The 21,221-nt window shown below is 48.8% G+C and overlaps 1 protein-coding gene across 3 annotated transcripts in view; it reads right to left on the bottom strand.

Annotated features, from left to right (window-relative positions):
* Nucleotides 1-21,221, bottom strand: part of SMG6 (SMG6 nonsense mediated mRNA decay factor) — a 250,270-nt gene that overhangs the window by 112,484 nt on the left and 116,565 nt on the right. For all 3 annotated transcript variants that reach the window (XM_010388492.2, XM_030922768.1, XM_010388493.2), the window contains 3 exons: nucleotides 20,020-20,136; nucleotides 17,984-18,152; nucleotides 2,962-3,163 (listed from right to left, as the gene is read on the bottom strand). In XM_010388492.2, the coding sequence (XP_010386794.1) occupies nucleotides 2,962-3,163; nucleotides 17,984-18,152; nucleotides 20,020-20,136 (488 nt within the window). The remainder of the gene's footprint in view (nucleotides 1-2,961; nucleotides 3,164-17,983; nucleotides 18,153-20,019; nucleotides 20,137-21,221) is intronic.

Genomic DNA, 21,221 nt, shown 5'->3' with positions numbered 1-21,221 from the left:
AGTGTGAGAAAGAAGTGCCAAGAATAACCCCAAGCATTTTGACATGAGACGCCCAAAAATCAAAGCTGCCATTAACCAAGATGGGAAAGCATAAAGGAAGACCAGGATGGTGGGTAGCCGGTGGGGCAGGATTCAGGAGTGTGGATTTGGACATGTCAGGTTTGACATACCTGTTTCACAGTCCTTGAAGTGGAGACCTACCTTAGTCTCACTGAGCCGCAACTGCCGCCTAGGTAGCTTGTGGATCACTACACAGGCTGAGGGCTGGTGTGCTGGCTCTGTGCTCTCCTCGAGCCAGAACACATACGTGGTATCTGACACTAGAGCTAAGAGAGCTGATGAAGATGGGGTGTGGGAAGAGTCTGAAGCTGGTTAGTACTTCTACTCAGCACCTGTCCCACACTAAAAGACAGCTTCAATAGCCAACTCCCAAAAGCATCCTCTGGAATCAAGACCACCTTGTGATCACAAAAGAAGAGTATGAGGACCCTCTGGCCCAAGCCACGTCATCCAGTCTCTCTTCTAACTCAACATCTCCCACACGTATAAAACAACTTGTTAGCTGTCCTCAGCCTCACATACTACAAATCCCCATTATTTGCCCATTCTGAGACTAGAAGAGCAGAATTTCACTCTAAGTTTTTGTTGGAAAGGCATAAAATAAGTACTCCTCTTGGGAAAGAGGGGTTCTCTGATTCCCAAGATATAGTAGCCATTAAATGCATCCACAGAGTATGAGTTTTTGATATATCAATGTCCAGAACCTTAATCTACTTACAGCAATTTGACCAAAGGGAATATATGCTTAAATTCTGCTACAAGAAACTGGTTCACTGTTTGTAACTGTAAAAAAATTGGGAACAGGCCGGGCGCGGTGGCTCAAGCCTGTAATCCCAGCACTTTGGGAGGCCGAGACGGGCGGATCACGAGGTCAGGAGATCGAGACCATCCTGGCTAACACGGTGAAACCCCGTCTCTACTAAAAAATACAAAAAACTAGCCGGGCGACGAGGCGGGCGCCTGTAGTCCCAGCTACTCGGGAGGCTGAGACAGGAGAATGGCGTGAACCCGGGAGGCGGAGCTTGCAGTGAGCTGAGATCCGGCCACTGCACTCCAGCCTGGGCGGCAGAGCAAGACTCCGTCTCAAAAAAAAAAAAAAAAAAAAAAAAAAAATTGGGAACATTCTCTTGATTCAATAAAGCAAAGATGGGTTAAAGAAATCTTGGAATATAAAAGAATTCTGGGTAACTATAAAAAATGATTCCATATAAGAATATATTAAAAAATGAGGAAAAAAGTAGATTACAAATAGTATACACAGCTGGGCATGTTAGCTCACACCTATAATCCTAGCACTCTGGGAGGCTGACGCAGGTACATCGCTTGAGCTCAGGAGTTTGAGACCAGCCTGGCAACATGGCGAAACTCCATCTCTATTCAAAAATACAAATATTAGCTAGGTATGGAGGTGGGTGCCTGTAGTCCTAGCTATGCGGGAGGCTGAGATAGGAGGATTGCTTGAGCCTGGGAGGCAGAGGTTGCAGCGAGCTGAGATTGTGTCACCACACTCCAGCCTGGGCAACAGAGTGAGACCCTATCTAAAAAAAAAAAAAAATTAAAAACAAATAGTATATATTAATATTAACATAACCTCCAGTTTTACTGAAAAGAGTGTGTGTGTGTGTATACTAGAAATTAAATATGATTATATATGATCAGCAAAATAACAGTGCTCTTCTGGGTAGAAAGAAGGATTACGGATAATTTTTCTTCTTTTTATTTGTGTGTGTTTTCCAAATTTCCTACGGTGAACAAATACTCTTTTATACTAAAACAGTTTGTTTGTTTGTTTGTTTTTAGAGACAGGCTTCTCATGTTGCCTGGGATGGTCTCAAACTCCTGGGCTCAAGTGATCCTCCCGTCTCCGCCTCTCAAAGTGCTGGGATTAAAGGTGTGAGCCACTGCAACAGGCCAAGACTTTATATTCTATATAAAGTCTCTCATATTTGTGGTTCATGTTTGGAACTTTCACTTTTTTTTTTTTTTAACATCTCCCTATGTCCCTAGTATATCCTTCATCTAGGTCAAAAGACTTCCTCCCGAGAAGACATTTGTGGAACCTCCCCGAAGGCCTGTCCCCCAAGGGACGTGATGCTCACTGCTCTGCAGAGAAGTCAGTCACAGGGTCTTCCTGCCTCCACACAGCACTTCGCTCCCAAGTTCAGTGCCTATTACGTCCCTAGCCTAGTAATTGTTACTACACGCGGGAAAGGTGAGGCCGACTGGACTACCCTACTCTTTACCTGGCTGAAAACCCAACTGTTAAGCAGAGACTAAGAGCTCCACAGTCCCCATCAGCAACAGGGAATCGGCTTTGTTTTCTATAAACAGACAGGAAAGAAAAATGTTCAGGTTAAAACACAGTCCTCAGAGGAAGGAAAATAGAAACCAGGCAGCGGGGAATGCTTCATATTCCTACAGGTTTTTTTTTCTAAGTTAACACATGGTGTCTGCTTCTCTCTAGTCACCTATTTATCACTCTCCTCCTTAGAGAAGGGAAAAAGCCCTGGCTGTTTTCCTAGTGCAGAGTTTTGTGGTGGGGCGGGGGGGCGGGGTGGAGGAAGGGGGGAGAAAGGAGGGTGCTTTGAGCATGATGCAAACCATTTGGAGCTGAGTGAGAGCACTGCCAACACAAGCTGCACTATTTAAACAAGTGAGGAAATGATCGTATATACAACATGCCAGCGAGCACACACACACACCAAAGGAAGTCGAGAGGGCTTTTTTTTTTTTCAGGACACAGAGCTGGATGTCAGCGGCTAAAAGGTCGATATTTTCCCTTAACACCCTTCTCAATGACTTAATCATGTTCCATTTGCACAGAAAACTTCCCAAGAATAAAAAAGTCTGGAGAATTAAGAGGAGGGGCAAATGGGGAGGGATGTTTGGCCTGGGGCTGACCTTATCCGAGGTTTTCTCCACGTAGCAGGGGTCCTGAGGGGCAGCCAGCAAGGGGACAAAGCCCGAGAGAAGCCGATCCTCTTCCAGGATAAGAAGGGTGAGGTCATCATCCGGGTCCTTGTACAGTGGCACCTCAGACTGATTCACTGCAGTCAGTATGTTACAGAAATCAGCCAGCGTCGACCACACATCCACAGCAACACTGTGAGAAATAAAGTAAGAAAAGAGCAGCTCTAAAGAGGAGCCAGTAAAAAAAAGAATTCTCAGTACTTGCGAGCAGGGAAGTACTTGCAGCAAATGTTGTCTAGGCTGGCATCTGCCAGGAAATCATACCCCAATTGGTAGGAAACATAACTGTGCCCAAGGCAGCAATCTAAGGTATGTGTATGTGGATCTACGCAAAGTTGAAATTGATTAGGGGGAGTTTGTAATCCTCACCAGAGAGGAAAAAGAATTTAGAGAATCAGTTGCCTAATGCAGGGTCCTGTCATCTTTCCAGACAGTGTGCCTGAGACGCTTACTCAAACACTCTAGACACCCAGTGCCTGAGGCTGCTCCCAGAATTCCCCACCGCTGTCCAGCCAAGTATATGCCATACAGACAGCAACTGAGCACCAGCCTCTCCTCCCCCAGCCACAGCCATGGCGGGTCTAGTCACAATACAGCAAGAGTCATGCAGGTTTTCCTCCTACAATGCTTTAGAAATCTCTTCCCTACATATAGGCAGGCAATCAATCAATCAATCAAACAAACAAAAACCTCATTCCTGGCCCATCAAGATCCTCACAGGAAGGTAAAGCCTCTTACACACTTCATTAGCGCTGTCTCAGCCATTCCATGCTTCTACTCCTTTCTCTCACGTGTGGAAGGTTAGATACAGGGTGACCAACCATTCTGGTTTGTGTGGGACTGTTCCGGTTTTAGCACTGAACATCCCCAGAAACCCCCCAGTCCTGGGCAAACTGGGACGGCTGGCTGGCTGGCTTAACTGTGTATCACCAGGTCCTGGTTGAATCTGAGAAGAAACCTTGAAACTGCGAAGTTTGGCTCTCCCTAATTCAATTTCAGGGTAGAATTATAAAAAAGGAGGTTCATTTCTCTGTCACCATCACTTGTCAAAAATCGACTGTGGGCCAGAGTCCTGCTTCGGTGGGTGCTGAGGATCCATAAGGCCTTTTTTTTTTTTTTTTTTTTTGCCTACCCAGGGATACTACAAATTGTGGTAAAGACATAGGGCCAGCCAAGGCTCCAGACTTGGCTTTCTTCTCCAGGGAAGCACCTAACTAGGAGTCTGGAACAGACAGTATCCTATGGATGCTAAGTTTTACTCTAAAAGAAGAGAGATCCATAGGAGAAATACAAAGACAAGCTTCACAATTAGATTCACGAGCTAGAGTGGCAAGAGGCAATATGTAAAGAGAGCTGTAAGAATCATCCTGGGCTGGGTGTGGTGGGCCACGCCTGTAATCCCAGTACTTTGGGAACACGAGAAGGGAGGATCACTTGAGGCCAGGAGTTCAAGACCAGACTGGGCAACACAGTGAGACCCTCTCACTAAAAACAACCAAGAAGAATCTCCCCAGTGGAGTTACTGCCTATGAGTCGTAACAGGGAGGGGTCTCAGATCTAAGCAACCTGTTTCTCTTGGAGACTGAGAATCTTTGGGAGACGGCAGAAAAGAAAGCATTCAAGGCACATGCCACTGAAGGTGACAGTGGGGAAGAAAGTCGAACAGAGGGATGGGAACTCCCTGACTGGCTCCAGGTGGAAGGAGGCTGCACTGGTTTATTTACTGTAATCATTGCACTAGGAAAAGGCAATGAAATGAAACATCTTGTTTTCAAGAGTGTCCTGGGAACCAGGCAGAACACAGCCCCATTAATCACACAACGGCACATAATCAACACACGTGTACTGCAGAAGTAACTCGCTTCACAGGCTTTACCCAGGAAAAAGAACATGTTTGGGAAGAATCACCGGAGGGATGAGTTTTCTAAAGCCTCTCTCAGCGCAGACACCGACAACCAGACTCATTCACAAAGCTCCATCTTTTGGCTCAGCCGGGTTTGGCTGTCAGAAATGTTTAAATATGGAAAAAAATAAACAGTTGCAACACGTTTCTGTGCAGAGATCTGCCTGAGCTCCTTTGTGATGTAATGGGAAACGCGGCATTCAGGCTACCAGCTGTAGAATAAACAGAACTTCGAGGGTTAAAAGGAACTGAACTTTCCACGACCCCATCTGCAGAGAAGAAAATAATAAGAGGAATGATGCACTGCCCCACAGCCCTGATAGTTTATCCTCCGGTCCCGGCTGCAGAGACAAGCACCGGATGTGATAGGACTGCTCAGGGCCGCCTCCGAGGTTAGTGCTGCCCATGGGAGACGCACAGGGAGGCTCTTCCAGTTCCCCGCTTCCTCCCCCAGTGCCCTGCTGGCCACTTGAGCCCACTGCCTGAGTCTGATCCCACAGCACTGGTGAGCTTTGGCCAACAGGCACTGCTCGGCTGCAGAGCAGCAATTTGGAAAATAAACAGGAAAGACGACAGTGAGGGAAGAAGGTGAAAAGTCTCCCAGCTGAATTTTTGGCTTGGGGGCCCTGGTTGGTGCTGTGCAGGTCAAGGCTGCTGCAGGACATAGCTGGGGGTTGGGGGTGGTGTGGGCAGCAGCATCCCTAGCCAGAGAGAGGCGGCCGAAAATTACCCACGGCTGCCACAGTGGGAGGCCCCACATCCCTCTCTCATCCTCCCACCCCTACCATCTTGGATCCAAGATGAAGAAATATGTGGTACCATGTGGTTCTCATTACCATGCTCTCCTGTCCCCTAAGGCTCAGATAAACCAAAACTGACTCCTCCCAGAGACTGCTGGCCACCACTAGGGACCCCTGCCCACATATGCCTTTTTGCCCATTACCACCCACCTTGTACCAAAACCTTAAGACTCACTGCAAAAATAAGGTGGCTGAGAATCCCTACCTCAATGTTGATTTGTAAGACAGCAGCTGATGCCAAAAGACGTAGGGAGTGCCCAGAGTTCCCAACTCAGAAATATAAAGAAAAGTGGTCCAAGAGCCAAGCTAGACTGTGCAGAACCCAGGAAATACACAAAGTCTTCAACGAGAGGTCATTTCTGCTCTGGTTAATTCCGATTGGTCTTGTACTCTGGTTGTGAGGAGCTGCCTTCTTCTGGTGTTTCAGTGGGATCACCCAAACTCAGTTCACATTCATGTCATCAGTTATCTCCTTTCATCGAACACCACAGACAGGAACACAACTACCCAGAGACCCACGGGCTACACAGTGACTCTCTACAGGAGCGAGGGAGTGTCAGGAAACTCAAAGGAAGAGGTGCTTTGAAAAACCAGGTGAGATGTCTGAACTCAAAAGTTAAGATATTTGCAAAAGGATGAGGTAATTCCTGGAAGCTGGGCAACAACACCTCATCTTACCCCAATCAGGCCTCTGGGCTGGGAGGTCAGTTCTGTGGGTGAACATAGGATTTCCTGTCTGTAGAAGGAGAAAAGCTTAACGTTTTCCTGCTTTAATTCCTCATCCCAACCAGGAGCACCTTCTAACCTTTACCCGACAGCAGTCCTTGGACCCTATGGATTCAAGGTTGGCCTGGGCCAAGGAGCCAAAAGTCAAATTCGGGTGGGGTGAGGATCTGTAAAGAGCTGCCACTCTTTTGGAAATGCTTGGGAAATAACTTCCCAAAAGGTTTCCCAAATAATCTCAAACAACTTTTGATTCTAAATGGACCCTCTAGAGTGCTGTGGGCTCAGGCAGGTCCTTCTGGTTTGTTCTGGTTCAATGTACATTTTAGGGATATTCCCAGAGCCCACAATATCCCACTAAAGTTAGGGTGGATTCTTCCCCAAACAGACACAAAGCAGCCGGAGAATATGAAACTGGGTCCAATGAGCCTGTTTATGGCTCCCAGAATGAAGGCCAGGGAGTCTCTCAGCAGCTGTGATGTGATTAGTGAGCAGGGATCAACAGTTGCAAGGTGACCCACTGGCCCAACCCCACAGAACACACCACACACCAGGACAGCAGACCCCTGGCTGGAGTCTGAAAGCCAGATCCTAGTTTGGGACAAACCAGCAGTGACTAGTTACAAGTATGCACTCAGAACCAAGGCTCACTTGCTTCCCTACAGACATGCATTCACTTAGTCCACCAGGAGAGGAAAAAAATAAGAGTTAATTTACTTTTTATTGCCTCAGAATTCCAAGGTTTAATGTATCTGTCAGTTTGAGTGCAGTGCAGCTGCTGGCCGATACAATGCAGCCCAGGCCAGCCCAGGTGACTGGGGAAACACATTTCACAGAAACAAACCAACACACACTCCTGGCTGGTTGTTTGGGGGATATTGACTCGGGGAATCAGATTAACCCTTCAGGCTGAGGTGAGTTCTGCAAATAGCTATAGAAAGGCAGCTGAAGTCCAGGGAACTGAGAAGCCCTGCTCTCAGAGGGGCCATAGGTTTCTGTGTGCCTAAAATTTTGCTTTTCTCACAGGAGAGGTTATCCAACTGCAGCATCCTCTGACAGATTAAGGAATGCCAGGTGAGACACGTTACACTATAATAATCTACCTTCTTGCCCAGAGCTCAGAAAGGGACTCTGCCAGCTTCATAGGGAAGGGGTCAGGCAGGACTTTTTCTGAAAGCTCCACTGGGGCAGGACTGAGAGGAGGAGAGAGTCCGAAAAGATTGGAGCACTAACGCCTGACCAAGACTCAGTCCATCTTTCTGGCAAGTCTAAGGAGGACGAAGCACTCACACACTCCTTCATATTTTACTGGGGGAACAAGCTGACTGGTGATTAATATCAAGTACAATGACCCCACGTTACAAGCCTGCTGGGGCCTGTGGAGGTGGCCATTTCCTGTGTAATACCAGCTTGTTTAAACACTAACATTCAAACTCCACAGCTGCAGAACAAACCCGGAAAGAGTTGAGTGAGAAGAAGCCGTGCATTGTGTTTCAGAGCTATGGAAGATCAGAGAAGCAGTACAGATGGGAAACAAGTTGGCTCTTCTGGTTCCTGGAGTGAGGAGATCTGGAAATACAGCCAAGATGGCACAGAAGCTAGGCACCAGGAAGCCGAAAAAGAGGACACCCATGTGGTACAGACACAAAGACAGACAAACGGCTATAACAAGAGAACCACACCTGAGACATGCAATATCTGCTTTTTCAAACTGTTTCCCTGTGGGCCATTACATCCTAGCCTACAACTCTCCACACAGGGGTCAGAGGCTAACATAAGACCACTGTTGCCCTGGAGAACTTCTCACTTCACTGGAGAAAACTGCGGGAAGTCAGCAGCTAGCAGCAGAAATGGACTTGAATCCAGTAAGTCTGGCAGAGTTATAAGAATAATACCTGGGCTTGAAATGGCTCAGCACGCCTCTTGGAAAGTCAAGATGTCATGCCAACTCTGTCTGCAGCAGGCTAAGGATTTGATTCTGGTACCTCAGTGCTAGGGAGCTCAACAGACCCAGGGTTGGGGTGGAGACGGGGAGAATTCTATGCAGCTCCTGGAGATTTCTAGCAACAACGTGTCATCTAGATGCCACACGATACAAAGAAGAGAGAAAGGTATCAAAGGTCACCATTCCAGGAGTTAAGATAGGAGCAGCAAGATACCGTCCTCTAAGAATAAGATGTTTACTGGGTGACCGGCCACTACAGATTATAAGACTTAGGTGAAGATAATCCCTTCTATATTTCTCGTTTATACCAACAAGTCAACTTGGGCCTTTGGGAGAGTACTCACCCTAAATCAATTTTTCCCAAAAGGGCAAATCAATTCTGAAGCTTAGACATCTTGCCCTACTGCAAGAATATAAACCTCTCCACGTTCTAAGCAGGGCAGCTGGAACCCCATGACCAGCAATAGGTCACAGTAACCTCATTCCAGGATTTCTCAAGTATAGAGCACCTCTACCATCCACTGCCCCCAACATGTATGGGGTCGGTGCCTTATTTGATTTCAGTTCTCCAAAGCTACACTCGTGTGTACAGCCTCTGTCGTACCACTGTGGTGTGTTAAACCCATCAGCACTGTGTGTTTGGGAAAGAGCAGCCCCTAGGGGATCCTGACATCTCCACGGCATGAGGGGAGCCCTCGGCGGCCTCCCTGGTGCGGATTCTCACGGTTCCTGCCTCTCCAAACTTTTAGCTGTAACCACTCCAACACGTCTTCTTAGCTTAGCACACACTGGACCCAAATAACCTCAGCTCAGAGCTGGAAAGTACTCTCCCTGGGGTCAGCTGCTGTACCCTGCTGGGGTCAGACTGGAGCCTTAGGCCAACGCCCCTTCCTCTCACAAGGAGTCCTATGGGAGGCGTGGGGAGGGGACAGGGGCTCCTGCCGTGGGAGAGATCACGTGTGCCCCACACTCAGCATTTGGAGGAAGAGGAACCCCCTGGTGCCAGGCTGCAGTGCTAACGCCCCAACCCGGAGCCAGGGAGACTGGGTGGGGAGCCAGGGTAGCAAAGGGGCTTCCCACAGTCACCACCACTTCCTTCAGGGAAGTGCTGATGGACTATTACTCAGTGACCTCCTAAAATGCCCTTTTGGGAAGACGTATTAAGCGTCCTTGAAGGGGTGCCGATTAGACTTGGGATTAGTTCTTATTTCAGAGCTGCCCTATGAAGGTGAGTGAACTAGCTGTTTTCAACTTGAGAATTTCTCTCTCATCTACAGAGTCAACACATGGAAGCTCCCTGAGGAAGTCAGCTTACTGCATATGCCCTATGTATCCCTCTTTCTCCCTATGTGACAAGACCTCAGAGGGCTCCCTACGACCCTTATCCACTGTGCTCTATAGACTATGGAAGATGAACCATGGAAAAGCAGCAAGTACAAGAATTTCTAGAGTTTTTTTTTTAAACAGTACTCCAATCCAACAGTGTGATAAATGCATCCGAGCTACAATTAGGAAGATATATAGCATCAGAATGCGAAGGTCTGGGCAGCCTGGTGAAACGCGGGCTCTCCAGAGCCCCAGCTATGTTTCCCATTATGTAACCCTGGTCATGGGCAGACAGCCAGACTCCAAATGAAAAAGAGACTCTGGCTTGGCACTGGTTCTATTTTCCTATCCTCATTCGGGGTCAGCGCAGTGTCATACAGCTGCAGAGAAAGCTCTGGGGATTAAACCTGGGAAAGCCTCCAAGACTAGGACCTGGGTTCAAGTACCAGCTGAAAGCAATAAACCAACTGCCACAGCTGGGCTAGGTTTGGATGTTCTCAAAGTCCCCTGACTCTTTCACTTACTGAGAACTAGAGATCAGGATAAGTGAAGATTTGGCCTCGGCAGAGACTGAAATGAGGTAGGCTGTCCCACTGCCCTAGCCTTGCCAAAGGTCCTGGGATGCAAGGGGTCACTATGCTCAGGTTCATGAAGCCTGTAGCTCTACTACTCTCTAGCATGACTTTGCTTGTGCTCACTTGCCGAACGAAGTAGGGGCGCAGCTGCCTCTCCCTTCTCACCAGAGGCTTGGTGTGGAAGGGAACACAAACTCTGCTAGCAGATGGGGCAAGTAGATGGGCCCTCCAAACACAGCAGTCTGTTCTAAATAGACGAAGCACTCTACACCCACTTTCACAGTGGCCCCAGACCACTCTCCACATCCTGCTATAATCCTCTATACCAACAAACTCCTGGGATTACGAAGCCATTCTGTTATAATCCCTAACGGGTACAAACGGGAAATCAACTTGCTTCCATACATGCTGGCTCTAGCACACAGATCTAATAAGTGCCACAGTGAGGGAAGGCACCCATGCCCAGCAATCCTGCCCTCCTCACTCTGCAGTGCCGGCAATACTCTCATCACCACCCTAAGTGTTCCACATGTGCCTGCTACTATGGACTTGACTGGAAGGAAAAGGAGAGAACCAAGGAAACTAATGATGAACCCTGGAATTCCCCCCAGAGAGGGGAAGATGCTGTGCAATGATTCTCTAACTGCATAAGGAAAGAAGGTAACAATGAAAGACAGGGAGGGAATGAAGGAAGAGAGATGAAAGAAGGGTCCCACGTGTCAAGAGACCATTTGGAAGTGGGGTTTCTGGAGGAAAAGCAAAGGGGACTTCCTCTTTGTAGGAAAAACAGGCTCTCTGGTCACCTTAGGATCAGAGAAATGTATCTTTGCAAAGAAGAAACGCAGGCAAAGACCAATGAAAGCATGCCAAGAAAGGGCACTAAACAGCAGCCATTTCGAAAGGGCACTAAACAGCAGCCATTTCCTTCCTGCTCCCTCGAGAGCATTTCCAAACCCTTCAAAACGAAGAGCAGCAACAAGGACTTTACAAGCGTCAGGGGGGTGACAGTTTCGGCATCTACAGAACCACTGGGGTGTGTTATTCTCCATGACCTTAATAGAAAAGCCTCTTCAATCTATAAGGTCGGTGGGCACAAGATAAAGTTTGAAACCCACAGAAGCACCATACCCTTGCCAATCTCTCAGAGTACTTACTCAGTGAGTATTAGGAAGCTACATGAGAATATGAGAAACAAAAGAAGGAAGGTGCAATTCTGATTCCACTTTTCCAGTCCTCTGATCTGAAGGCTCTGAGGTGGGACTACCCTCAGTGGTAGTCAGGCCAGGTTTGCTCTGTTGAACAGGGGCACCAGTCCTTAAATAGCCATGCCTTGGGGTCAGGCCCCAGGATAGCAAAGCCTCTCTTTCATGCTTAAACTTGCATTCCAGAGATAATCAGCTGCTGATCCTAACTGCAGAGAGAAAGAAAGAGAGCACAGGAGGAGACGTTTTTCTCTATTACACTGATCTCTCTAGCCCAGTCTGGTTTCATGAGAGAGCAAGTGGTATCCACAGCTACAGTAATGTATTTGCTGGGCAATTAAATTCAATATACTATTTGGTCAGATTTGCTCTCCTCGTGAAGAAGTCTGAGAAGACTAAGCAAATATGACTCAAATGTCCCAACCCCCTCTGCCTCTCTGTAGCCCAGAATGTGAAGCCCAGCCGGGGATGGCTGTAGCTTAGACCACGTGCCTGCCTGTAGATTGAGCCCTTGCCCAAAGATGGGCAGCAGCTCAGAGCCGGCAACGAGCCATTTGCTGCAGCATCCAAAGAGAAAACAGACTCAGCATCTCAAGCAAATGAGACCCAGCACTTCCTGTGTGAGCTTTCCATTTCCTCAGCCAAACAAAAGCCAAAAAGGAGTGAGAGAGGGAGGAGGGATGAAGGGAGACATGCTGCGTGAGAGAGCTAGCAGACCTGTGGCCCAGGATCTGGGTAAACGGGCTGTGTGAATCCTATCTAAGGGACCTGTGGTTGTGAGGTGAGGTGACCCAGGGAAGGCCCAGGCTCCAGGAACACATGGTCTGCCTCCCCACCCTGAGAGTAAGGAAGGGACACTCAGTGACTCTTGTGCATGCTCAGAAGCAGTGGCTTAGATACTTGGAGAACTGGGTCCTTTCTTGGCATTTTCTTCCCAAAACTGCCAACTGCCTAGTCCTCATTAGAGATTAATAGCCTGAAAAGTTTGAGGCTGTAGATGTTAACTCTTTGGGGATCACTGCTGAGAAACAGCTGTCCCCTAGCCAGCAGATCCATCAGTTCCTTTGTGTGGCCCCAGCTGCACAGCTTGGAGCTCCAAGGCTTCAGCCTGGAGTGCATTTTGGAAACCTAGGAGGGCCCACAGACAGGATACAGAGAACTGTCCGATGCTGTGAGTGCTGTCCACACAGTGACAGAGCTAGAGGTGGGAAGGGCATGGGGAGACTGAGATTAATAACAGTCCAGAGGTGCATCCTGAGGCAAGGACAGGGAAAAAACTGAGAAAGAAAGGAAGAAGAATCAGACTACACAGTCTACACAGAAACTGCTGCCCAGAAATCTCTGCTTTACCTTCCCTCTGGAGGTCACCCATGAGTCTAGGAGACTCACATAGCTGGTCCCCAAGTCAGACAAGCTCCCTTCCCTACTCCCCAAAAGTGCCCTCCACAGTAGCCAGGGTCTCCATAATCTATCCTCCAGCATTACTTCTCTCCAGAGAAGAACACTGGAGATGCTTGTTCTGAAACACACATAAATGCATAACACAGAGCATGAAGGAGCTTTGGTACAAAGCACCAGCCGAAGACCACACTCAGAGAATGTGGGGTAGGGGAATAAAAGGAAGAGGGAAACGAGAAATGGCCGGGGTGAAACGGAGAAAAACAGATACTAAGGAAGAGTAGAGATACAAAAGAGAGGCCCAGCACTGTGGGAGGCCGAGGCAGACTGCTTTAGTCCAGGAGATCAAGGCCAGCTTGGGCAACATGGCAAAGCCCCGTTTCTATTTTAAAAATATAAAAAATTAGCCAGGTGTGGTGGTGCACGCCTGTAGTCCCAGCTACTTGACAGACTGAGGTGGGAGAATCACCTGAGCCCAGGAGGTCGAGGCTGCAGAGAGCTGTGATTGTGCCAGTGCACTCCAGCCTGGGTGACAGAGTGAGACCCTGGGAAAGGAAGGTAGAAAGGCAGGAAGGGAGGGAAGAAGGAGAAAGGAAGAAAGAAGAAAGAAGGGAGGGAGGGAGGGAGGGAAAAATTAAAGTGAGCAGGAGGGAGAGATGAACAGTCAACGGGGCTGAACAGAGATGGAGCCTACACACACATACATGAAGATACAATTGTACAAACATGAACACACACAGTGACACTAACACAAAGAATGTGACACATGGAACATGGACAGAGATTGAAGTCAGCAAGCTTTTTCTGTAATGAGCTGGATTGCAAATATTCTAGGCCGTGTGAACCACACAGCCTGTGGCAACTACTCAACTCTGCTCTGTAATGTGAAATCAGCCATAGACACAGTGTAAACAAATAAGCATGGTTATATTCCAAACAACTTTATGGACACTAAAATCTGACTTTTATACAATTTTCATGAGTCATGAAATAGTACTCGTTTGATTTTTTGTTTAACCATATAAAAATGTAAACCATTATTAGCTTGTGGGCCATGGTATGCTGATCCCTGATACAGACGGGCGCGCACACACACACACACAGCAGAGGCAGACAAAAGCAGAGGCAAAGAGAAACACAGAGGCAGGCAGGCAGAGACAGGTGAGGACAGACAGACAGGGAGGTAGGTAAAAGGGAAGGCAGGCAGACACAAGAAGACCCACATATAAAGAAATCCTCCCTCTAACAGAGAGATCCAGACTGGCACACAGACACATAGTTACACACAAACATGGACATGAACACAGACATTCAGGAACATATACTCACAGACACAGACACAGACACAGACATGAATGGGACCAAAGCAAACTCAGACTCACATGGACCCAGAATCAGAAAGATACATTGGTTGGACATGCTGGCTCATGCCTGTAATCCCAGCACTTTTAGAGGCAGAGGCGGGTGGATCACTGGAGGGCAGGAGTTTTGAGACCAGCCTGACCAACATGGTGAAACCCCATCTTTACTAAATACAAAAAAATTAGCCAGGCCTGGTGGCTCACACCTGTAAGCCCAGCTACTCGGGAGGCTGAGGTGGGAGAATCGCTTGAACCCAGGAGGCGGAGGTTGCAGTGGGCCGAGATCATGCCACTGCACTCGAACCTGGGCAACAGAGCAAGACTCTGTCTGGGAAAGAAAAAAAAAAAAAAAAAAAGGCCAGACGAGGTGGCTCGCACCTGCAATCCCAGCACTTTGGGAGGCCAAGGTGGGTGGATCACCTGAGGTCAGGAGTTTGAGACCAGCCTGGCCAACATGGTGAAATCTTGTCTCTTATACTAAAAACACAAAATTAGCTGGGTGTGGTGGTACATGCCTGTAGTCCCAGCTACTTGGGAGGCTGAAGCAGGAGAATTGCTTAAACATGGCAGGCCAAGGTTGCAGTAAGCTGAGGTCGCGCCATTATACTCCAGCCTGGGCAACAAAAGCAACACTCTGTCTCAAAGAAAAAAAAAAAAAAAAAAAGGCTGGGCATGGTGGTTCACGCCTATAATCCCAGCACTTTGGGAGGCCGAGGTGAGTGGATCGCCTGAGGTCAGGAGCTTGAGACCAGCCTGGCCAATGTGGTGAAACCCCGTCTCTATTAAAAATACAAAAACTAGCCGGGCGTGGTGGCAGATGCCTGTAATCCCAGCGACTCGGGAGGCTGAGGTAGGAGAATAGCTTGAATCCAGGAGACGGAGGTCACAGTGAGCCAAGATTGTGCCACTGCACTCCAGCCTGGGCGACAGAGCGGGACTCCATCTCAAAAAAAAAAAAAAAAGACAGCTATAGATGTGGACACAGAGACATGGAAACACAGAAAGAGACCTCCATGGGGACACATGAACCCCATACAGAGACATAGATACTCCAGGATATACAGACACAAACAGGTATAGACACAAATACAGACACAGAGATATAGACATCCCACATGAACACATACGGATAACACACGTGGCCACAGTTGGATGGATGCACACGGACACATAAACACAGACAGACATGGACAGGCACACCAAAAGACCCCTAGACAGGCCCCCAGAGGCAGACACACAGAACTTTGCACTCAGACACAGACACTAAGACACACACAGACTTACAGACACACAGACAAATGGACCTAGACAAGCACAGAGTCGGACACAACCCAGACACAGATATAGACAAAGATAAAAGAAGTAACCATATAGAGTTGCACAACACTCTGTAAATGTAATTTATGTCACTGAAGTTAGAAATGGTTAACATGGCAAATGTTATATATATTTATCTCCACAACTAAAAAAAAGAAAAAGGCATACAAACACATAAACTGATCTACGTAAATACATCCAGGCAGACACATAGACTCCAACACCTGCCCCCCGCCCCCAATACACAAATGCTCTGTCCCATACACAAATGCTCTGAGAGATGCCACAATGACACACAAAGACAGAGGGTGAGGGCAGGGGCATGGTGAGAAGATGGGACGAGGGCAGGGGCATGGTGAGAAGACGGGGGCGAGGGCAGGGGCATGGTGAGAAGACGGAGGCGAGGGCAGGGGCATGGTGAGAAGACGGGGTGAGGGCAGGGGCATGGTGAGAAGATAGGGGGCGAGGGCACGGGCATGGTGAGAAGATGGAGACAAGGGCAGGAGCATGGTGAGAAGACGGGACGAGGGCAGAGGCATGGTGAGAAGACGGGGGCGAGGGCACGGGCATGGTGAGAAGACAGGGGGCGAGGGCACGGGCATGGTGAGAAGATGGAGACGAGGGCAGGGGCATGGTGAGAAGACGGGACGAGGGCAGAGGCATGGTGAGAAGACAGGGGATGAAGGCAGGGGCATGGTGAGAAGACGGGGGCGAGGGCACGGGCATGGTGAGAAGATGGAGACGAGAGCAGGGGCATGGTGAGAAGACGGGACGAGGGCAGAGGCATGGTGAGAAGATAGGGGATGAAGGCAGGGGCATGGTGAGAAGACGGAGACGAGGGCAGGGGCATGGTGAGAAGATGGAGACGAGGGCAGGGGCATGGTGAGAAGACGGGGGCGAGGGCAGGGGCATGGTGAGAAGATGGAGACGAGGGCAGGGGCATGGTGAGAAGATGGAGACGAGGGCAGGGGCATGGTGAGAAGACGGGACGAGGGCAGAGGCATGGTGAGAAGATAGGGGATGAAGGCAGGGGCATGGTGAGAAGACGGAGACGAGGGCAGGGGCATGGTGAGAAGACGGGGTGAGGGCAGGGGCATGGTGAGAAGACGGGGGCGAGGGCAGGGGCATGGTGAGAAGATGGAGACGAGGGCAGGGGCATGGTGAGAAGATGGAGACGAGGGCAGGGGCATGGTGAGAAGATGGAGACGAGGGCAGGGGCATGGTGAGAAGACGGGACGAGGGCAGAGGCATGGTGAGAAGATAGGGGATGAAGGCAGGGGCATGGTGAGAAGACGGAGACGAGGGCAGGGGCATGGTGAGAAGACGGGGTGAGGGCAGGGGCATGGTGAGAAGATGGAGACGAGGGCAGGGGCATGGTGAGAAGACGGGGTGAGGGCAGGGGCATGGTGAGAAGACGGGGGCGAGGGCAGGGGCATGGTGAGAAGATGGAGACGAGGGCAGGGGCATGGTGAGAAGACGGGACGAGGGCAGAGGCATGGTGAGAAGATAGGGGATGAAGGCAGGGGCATGGTGAGAAGACGGAGACGAGGGCAGGGGCATGGTGAGAAGACGGGGTGAGGGCAGGGGCATGGTGAGAAGACAGGACACGAGTGAATGGAAGAGAAATGTGCCTGCACTCAGCCTCCTCACATGCTGCCATGCCAGGAGACAAAGTGCAGAATGCAGCACAAGTAGCAGTGAGAGAGCCTTAAAGATGCAGAGAAGGCCGGGCGTGGTGGGTCATGCCTGTCATCCCAGCACTTTGGGAGGCCGAGGCAGGTGGATCACCTGAGCTCAAGGGTTTAAGACCAGCCTGGGCAACATGGCAAAAAATACATATTTTTCTCTACCAAAAATTACAAAAAATGAGCCAGGCGTGGTGGTTTAGCACCTGTGGTCCCAGCTACTCAGGAGGCCGAAGCAGGAGGATCACATGAGCTGGCAGGTGGAGGTTGCAGTGAGCTGAGATTGTGCCACTGCATCCAGTCTGGGTGACAAAGTGAGACCCTGTCTCAAAAAAAAAGCAAGATGCACAGAAAAGCTAGTAAGAGAAAGAAACAAAGTCTTATACATATCCACACAAATCCAGACTCCAGAGGCTGCAGAGATGGTGAGTATGCACAATACGGAGTGAGGATGAGGGAGGGAGAGCAAGAACAAATAACAAAATGGAGAGTGAGAGGAAAGAGTGTGAGAGGAGAGGGAAGAAGCCTGGAGAACAGGAAAAAATAATCTGAAACATCAGAGGACAGGGAAGGTGTTCAAAAAAAGTTCAAGTAAAGAAGAAACAGAGAAGCAAGCAAGCTGTGGGCAGAAAGAAACAGAGCAGGGTGAAGAGTGGAGATGGAGGAATACGGGCAGGCCCAGGTCAGTGGTGCTAAAGCAATGGGCAGGTCAACTCACTGCGAGGGCAGATCCAGGGATGTGGGAGGAGGATTCCAGGTGTCTGGGTAGCCGAGCATCCAATCTGACCAGACTTTGACACTAGGGAGCAGCTCCTTCAGGTCCGGGACAAAGGAAGACACCTTGATGTCATCTTGGTCCTCCTGGTCCTCAGGAGAGGACAGCTGAGCTGCAGAGGCAAAGGGTGAGAACTGGGCCTATGTCTGCTGTAGCCCCCGAGTGAGGCCTGGGGTGCTGGGACGGCAGCAAGTTCTTAGGGAAGGGAGACCAAGTCCACAGGAAAGATAGGCCCGGAAGCGAGGATAAGCGCCAGCACCTAAGAGGATTCTGAAAAGTAGGACAAACAGAGAACCAGTGTACGGGGTCTGCCCCTGGACACCACTGCTTCTGCTTCACCTGTGGCTTGGCTGAAGCCTCTCCTCTGGCCTCTACCCACCCTTCCAGCCTTCCTTCAGCACAGTACCAAGATGGCACCAGAGTTCTTGCCAAAACTGCATGACCTGAATTTAATCATAAGGAAACATCAGACAAACCCAAACTGTGGGACACTGTGCAAATGATTTACATTCTTCAAAAATGACAAGGAAAGCCAGGTGCGGTGGCTCATGCCTGTAATCCCAGCACTTTGGGAGGCCAAGGCGGGAGGATCATGAGATCAGGAGATCGAGACCATCCTGGCTAACACAGTGAAACCCCGTCTCTACTAAAAATATAAAAAATTAGCCAGGCACGGTGGCAGGCGCCTGTAGTCCCAGCTACTCAGGAGGCTGAGGCAGGAGAATGGTGTGAACCCGGGAGGTGGAGCTTGCAGTGAGCCGAGATCACGCCACTGCACTCCAGCCTGGGCGACAGAGCGAGACTCTGTCTCAAAAAAAAAAAAAAAAAAAAAAAAAAAAGACAAGGACATGTAGGACAAACAAAAGAGACAAGGACATGTAGGACAAAAAAAGATCGAAAAACCATCCCAAATTAAAGGACACCAAAGAGACACGATGACAGATATCTAAGTGCAATGTGTGCTCCTGCACTGGATCCCAGAGAAGAAAAAAACTTTGTTTTCCCTTTGCTATAAAGAAATTAGGGCAACTGGCACAAACTAAATAAGGTCTGTGAATGCAATAATAGTATTTTATCAATGCTGACTTCCGATTTTGATAATCGTCATTAAGAGAATATCCTTATTATTAGGAATACAGAGTCAAGTATTTGGGGGGTAAAGGGCCAGCAACTCTAATTTAAAGTCAAATGGTTCAGAAGAAAAATAATAACCTTAAGTATGTGTGTATGGGAAGACGAACGTAAGGCCACATGGTAAAATGTTAACCGGGGAATCTGGGTGGTGGGTATATGAGTTGTCTGCACTATTCTTGCTACTGTTCTGTAAATCTGAAGTTATTTCAAAATAAAAAGTTGCCCTTCTGTCCCTAAAAAAAAAAGCAGCCTCCGAAGCTGGAGGCATTCACAAGGTTAGTGTGGCATGGGGTGACAGTGGGGTCTGAGTAAGTCACTAATATTGATCTAGGAGCTGAAAAGAAAGGTGTAACCTTCAGCCCTATCTTCTACTGCTACGGCAATCAGGCTTAGACTTCTAAGGGCAGCCTTAAAGGATATGGGATGCTGTCTCAACCTAAGGGCTAAAAATAGCACCTGCTCTATCTGGTCAAGTGAGTCTCCCACGATGGCCGTTCCACAGTGGTTACACAACTCACCAGGTACCACACAAAGATAAAGGGGGAAAACACAACATCGATTATGGAAACTAACTTTTCTGGTTTCCTGAAGATGCAGGAACATGCAGCAGCTTATAGGTACAGTGAAAATTCTAACTACTAAAGAAGAAAAAAGGGAGGAAAGAGTCTACAAAAAGGAGAAGAGGGCCTTAGAGGCCATCAGACTGTAAAAGGAAATGGGACTAGTTAGGCAGGCAAAAGGAAGAGGCAAAAGGAGAAGACACCGAGAAAGCAGCAAGGCACTGTGAGGTCTGACAAGGTCAGGCAACTGGAAAGCCCACCAGGCTGGGGACTCCTCCTGCTTACCTTTAGCAGACTCCTTAAGTAAGTAGGTGCAGCGCCGGACCAGTAGAGAAAACATGGCCAAGCCCAGAGCTGCAGCTTGTTCCTGGATCACAGAGCGGCACTCCTCTGAGAAGCAGTCTGAGGAGAAGCAAATGAAACTTTCAGCACCCCAGGGGGACAAGGGCTACTTTTCCCTGCCTTACAAGATGCACAACACTGGCCGTGTTACCGAGCTTCCTTTTCCTCACTGAAGACTAGGGCTAGTAATATTCCCCTCTCAGAGTCGTCATAGGCCAAGTACAGACTCATGTGAAGCACTTAACACGAGGTCTGGCATACGTATATGCGTTCAATATGATGATAAGGGTCACCTCTATCAATTCGACATCACTTTCCCAGGAACAGTTACCTCAAGAAGGGCAGTCTGAGCTGGAGCTGCATGGTCTCTGCCTTTAGCTACCTACTGATAATGTAAAGCTATCGTAACAAGAACTCAGATTTAAGTAACTCAGTCTCTCTAGTGTATAACTAACAGGAGCAAAGTCATCAGTTAAGACTGGAAAAATATACATTTAAAAATGATCTTCTTGAATCACCAAACTTGAGTCCCATCCTTACCTTCTCCATGTCCCTCCTCCTAAGAAAACACACATGACACAAATAATCGACTTTCATGGAATGAGTTAATTTTATGCAGAACAGTGCTTGGCACATAATAAGCACTTAATCAGTGTTGGCTTTTGTTTTCACAAATTCCTTCCCCTAGCGCTAAAAAATAAATCTGGCTCCCAATCCCAGTACCCTCTTTCCGTTACTTTTTCAGCCTGGCTAACTAACGTCCTTCTGGCTCCAGGTCACCGAAAGGAGCCATCTTGTTGGTGGGCAGACTTACTCTTTGGTGGCAGCTATGTGACGTACTCCCAGAAGCCTGCCTGTACCTACTCCTCACCAGTGGCCTTCTCTGAAAGCCACGTCATCTGAACTCGAGAGGAGCTGGCGACACACAGAAGGCAGCAGTCGACCACACAGCCTCCGAGGAGATGCCACACACCCACAGGAGACAGACTCGGGGCCAGGCTCACCGGCTCTGGCAGCAGCTAATCTGTTAATTCCCTCTCTATTACAGGAGAACTCTCAGAGTCTCCAAGTGTTAAAAGGATAATCAGCTAAATGTCTGATCTCTGTCCCTGCCTGTATTTTAACCTCAATAGCCAAGGGGAGCC

This window comes from Rhinopithecus roxellana, chromosome 19, assembly GCF_007565055.1.
Source record: "Rhinopithecus roxellana isolate Shanxi Qingling chromosome 19, ASM756505v1, whole genome shotgun sequence".
NCBI classification, from domain to species: domain Eukaryota; kingdom Metazoa; phylum Chordata; class Mammalia; order Primates; family Cercopithecidae; genus Rhinopithecus; species Rhinopithecus roxellana.
This window is presented reverse-complemented; position numbering and strand designations above follow the sequence as displayed.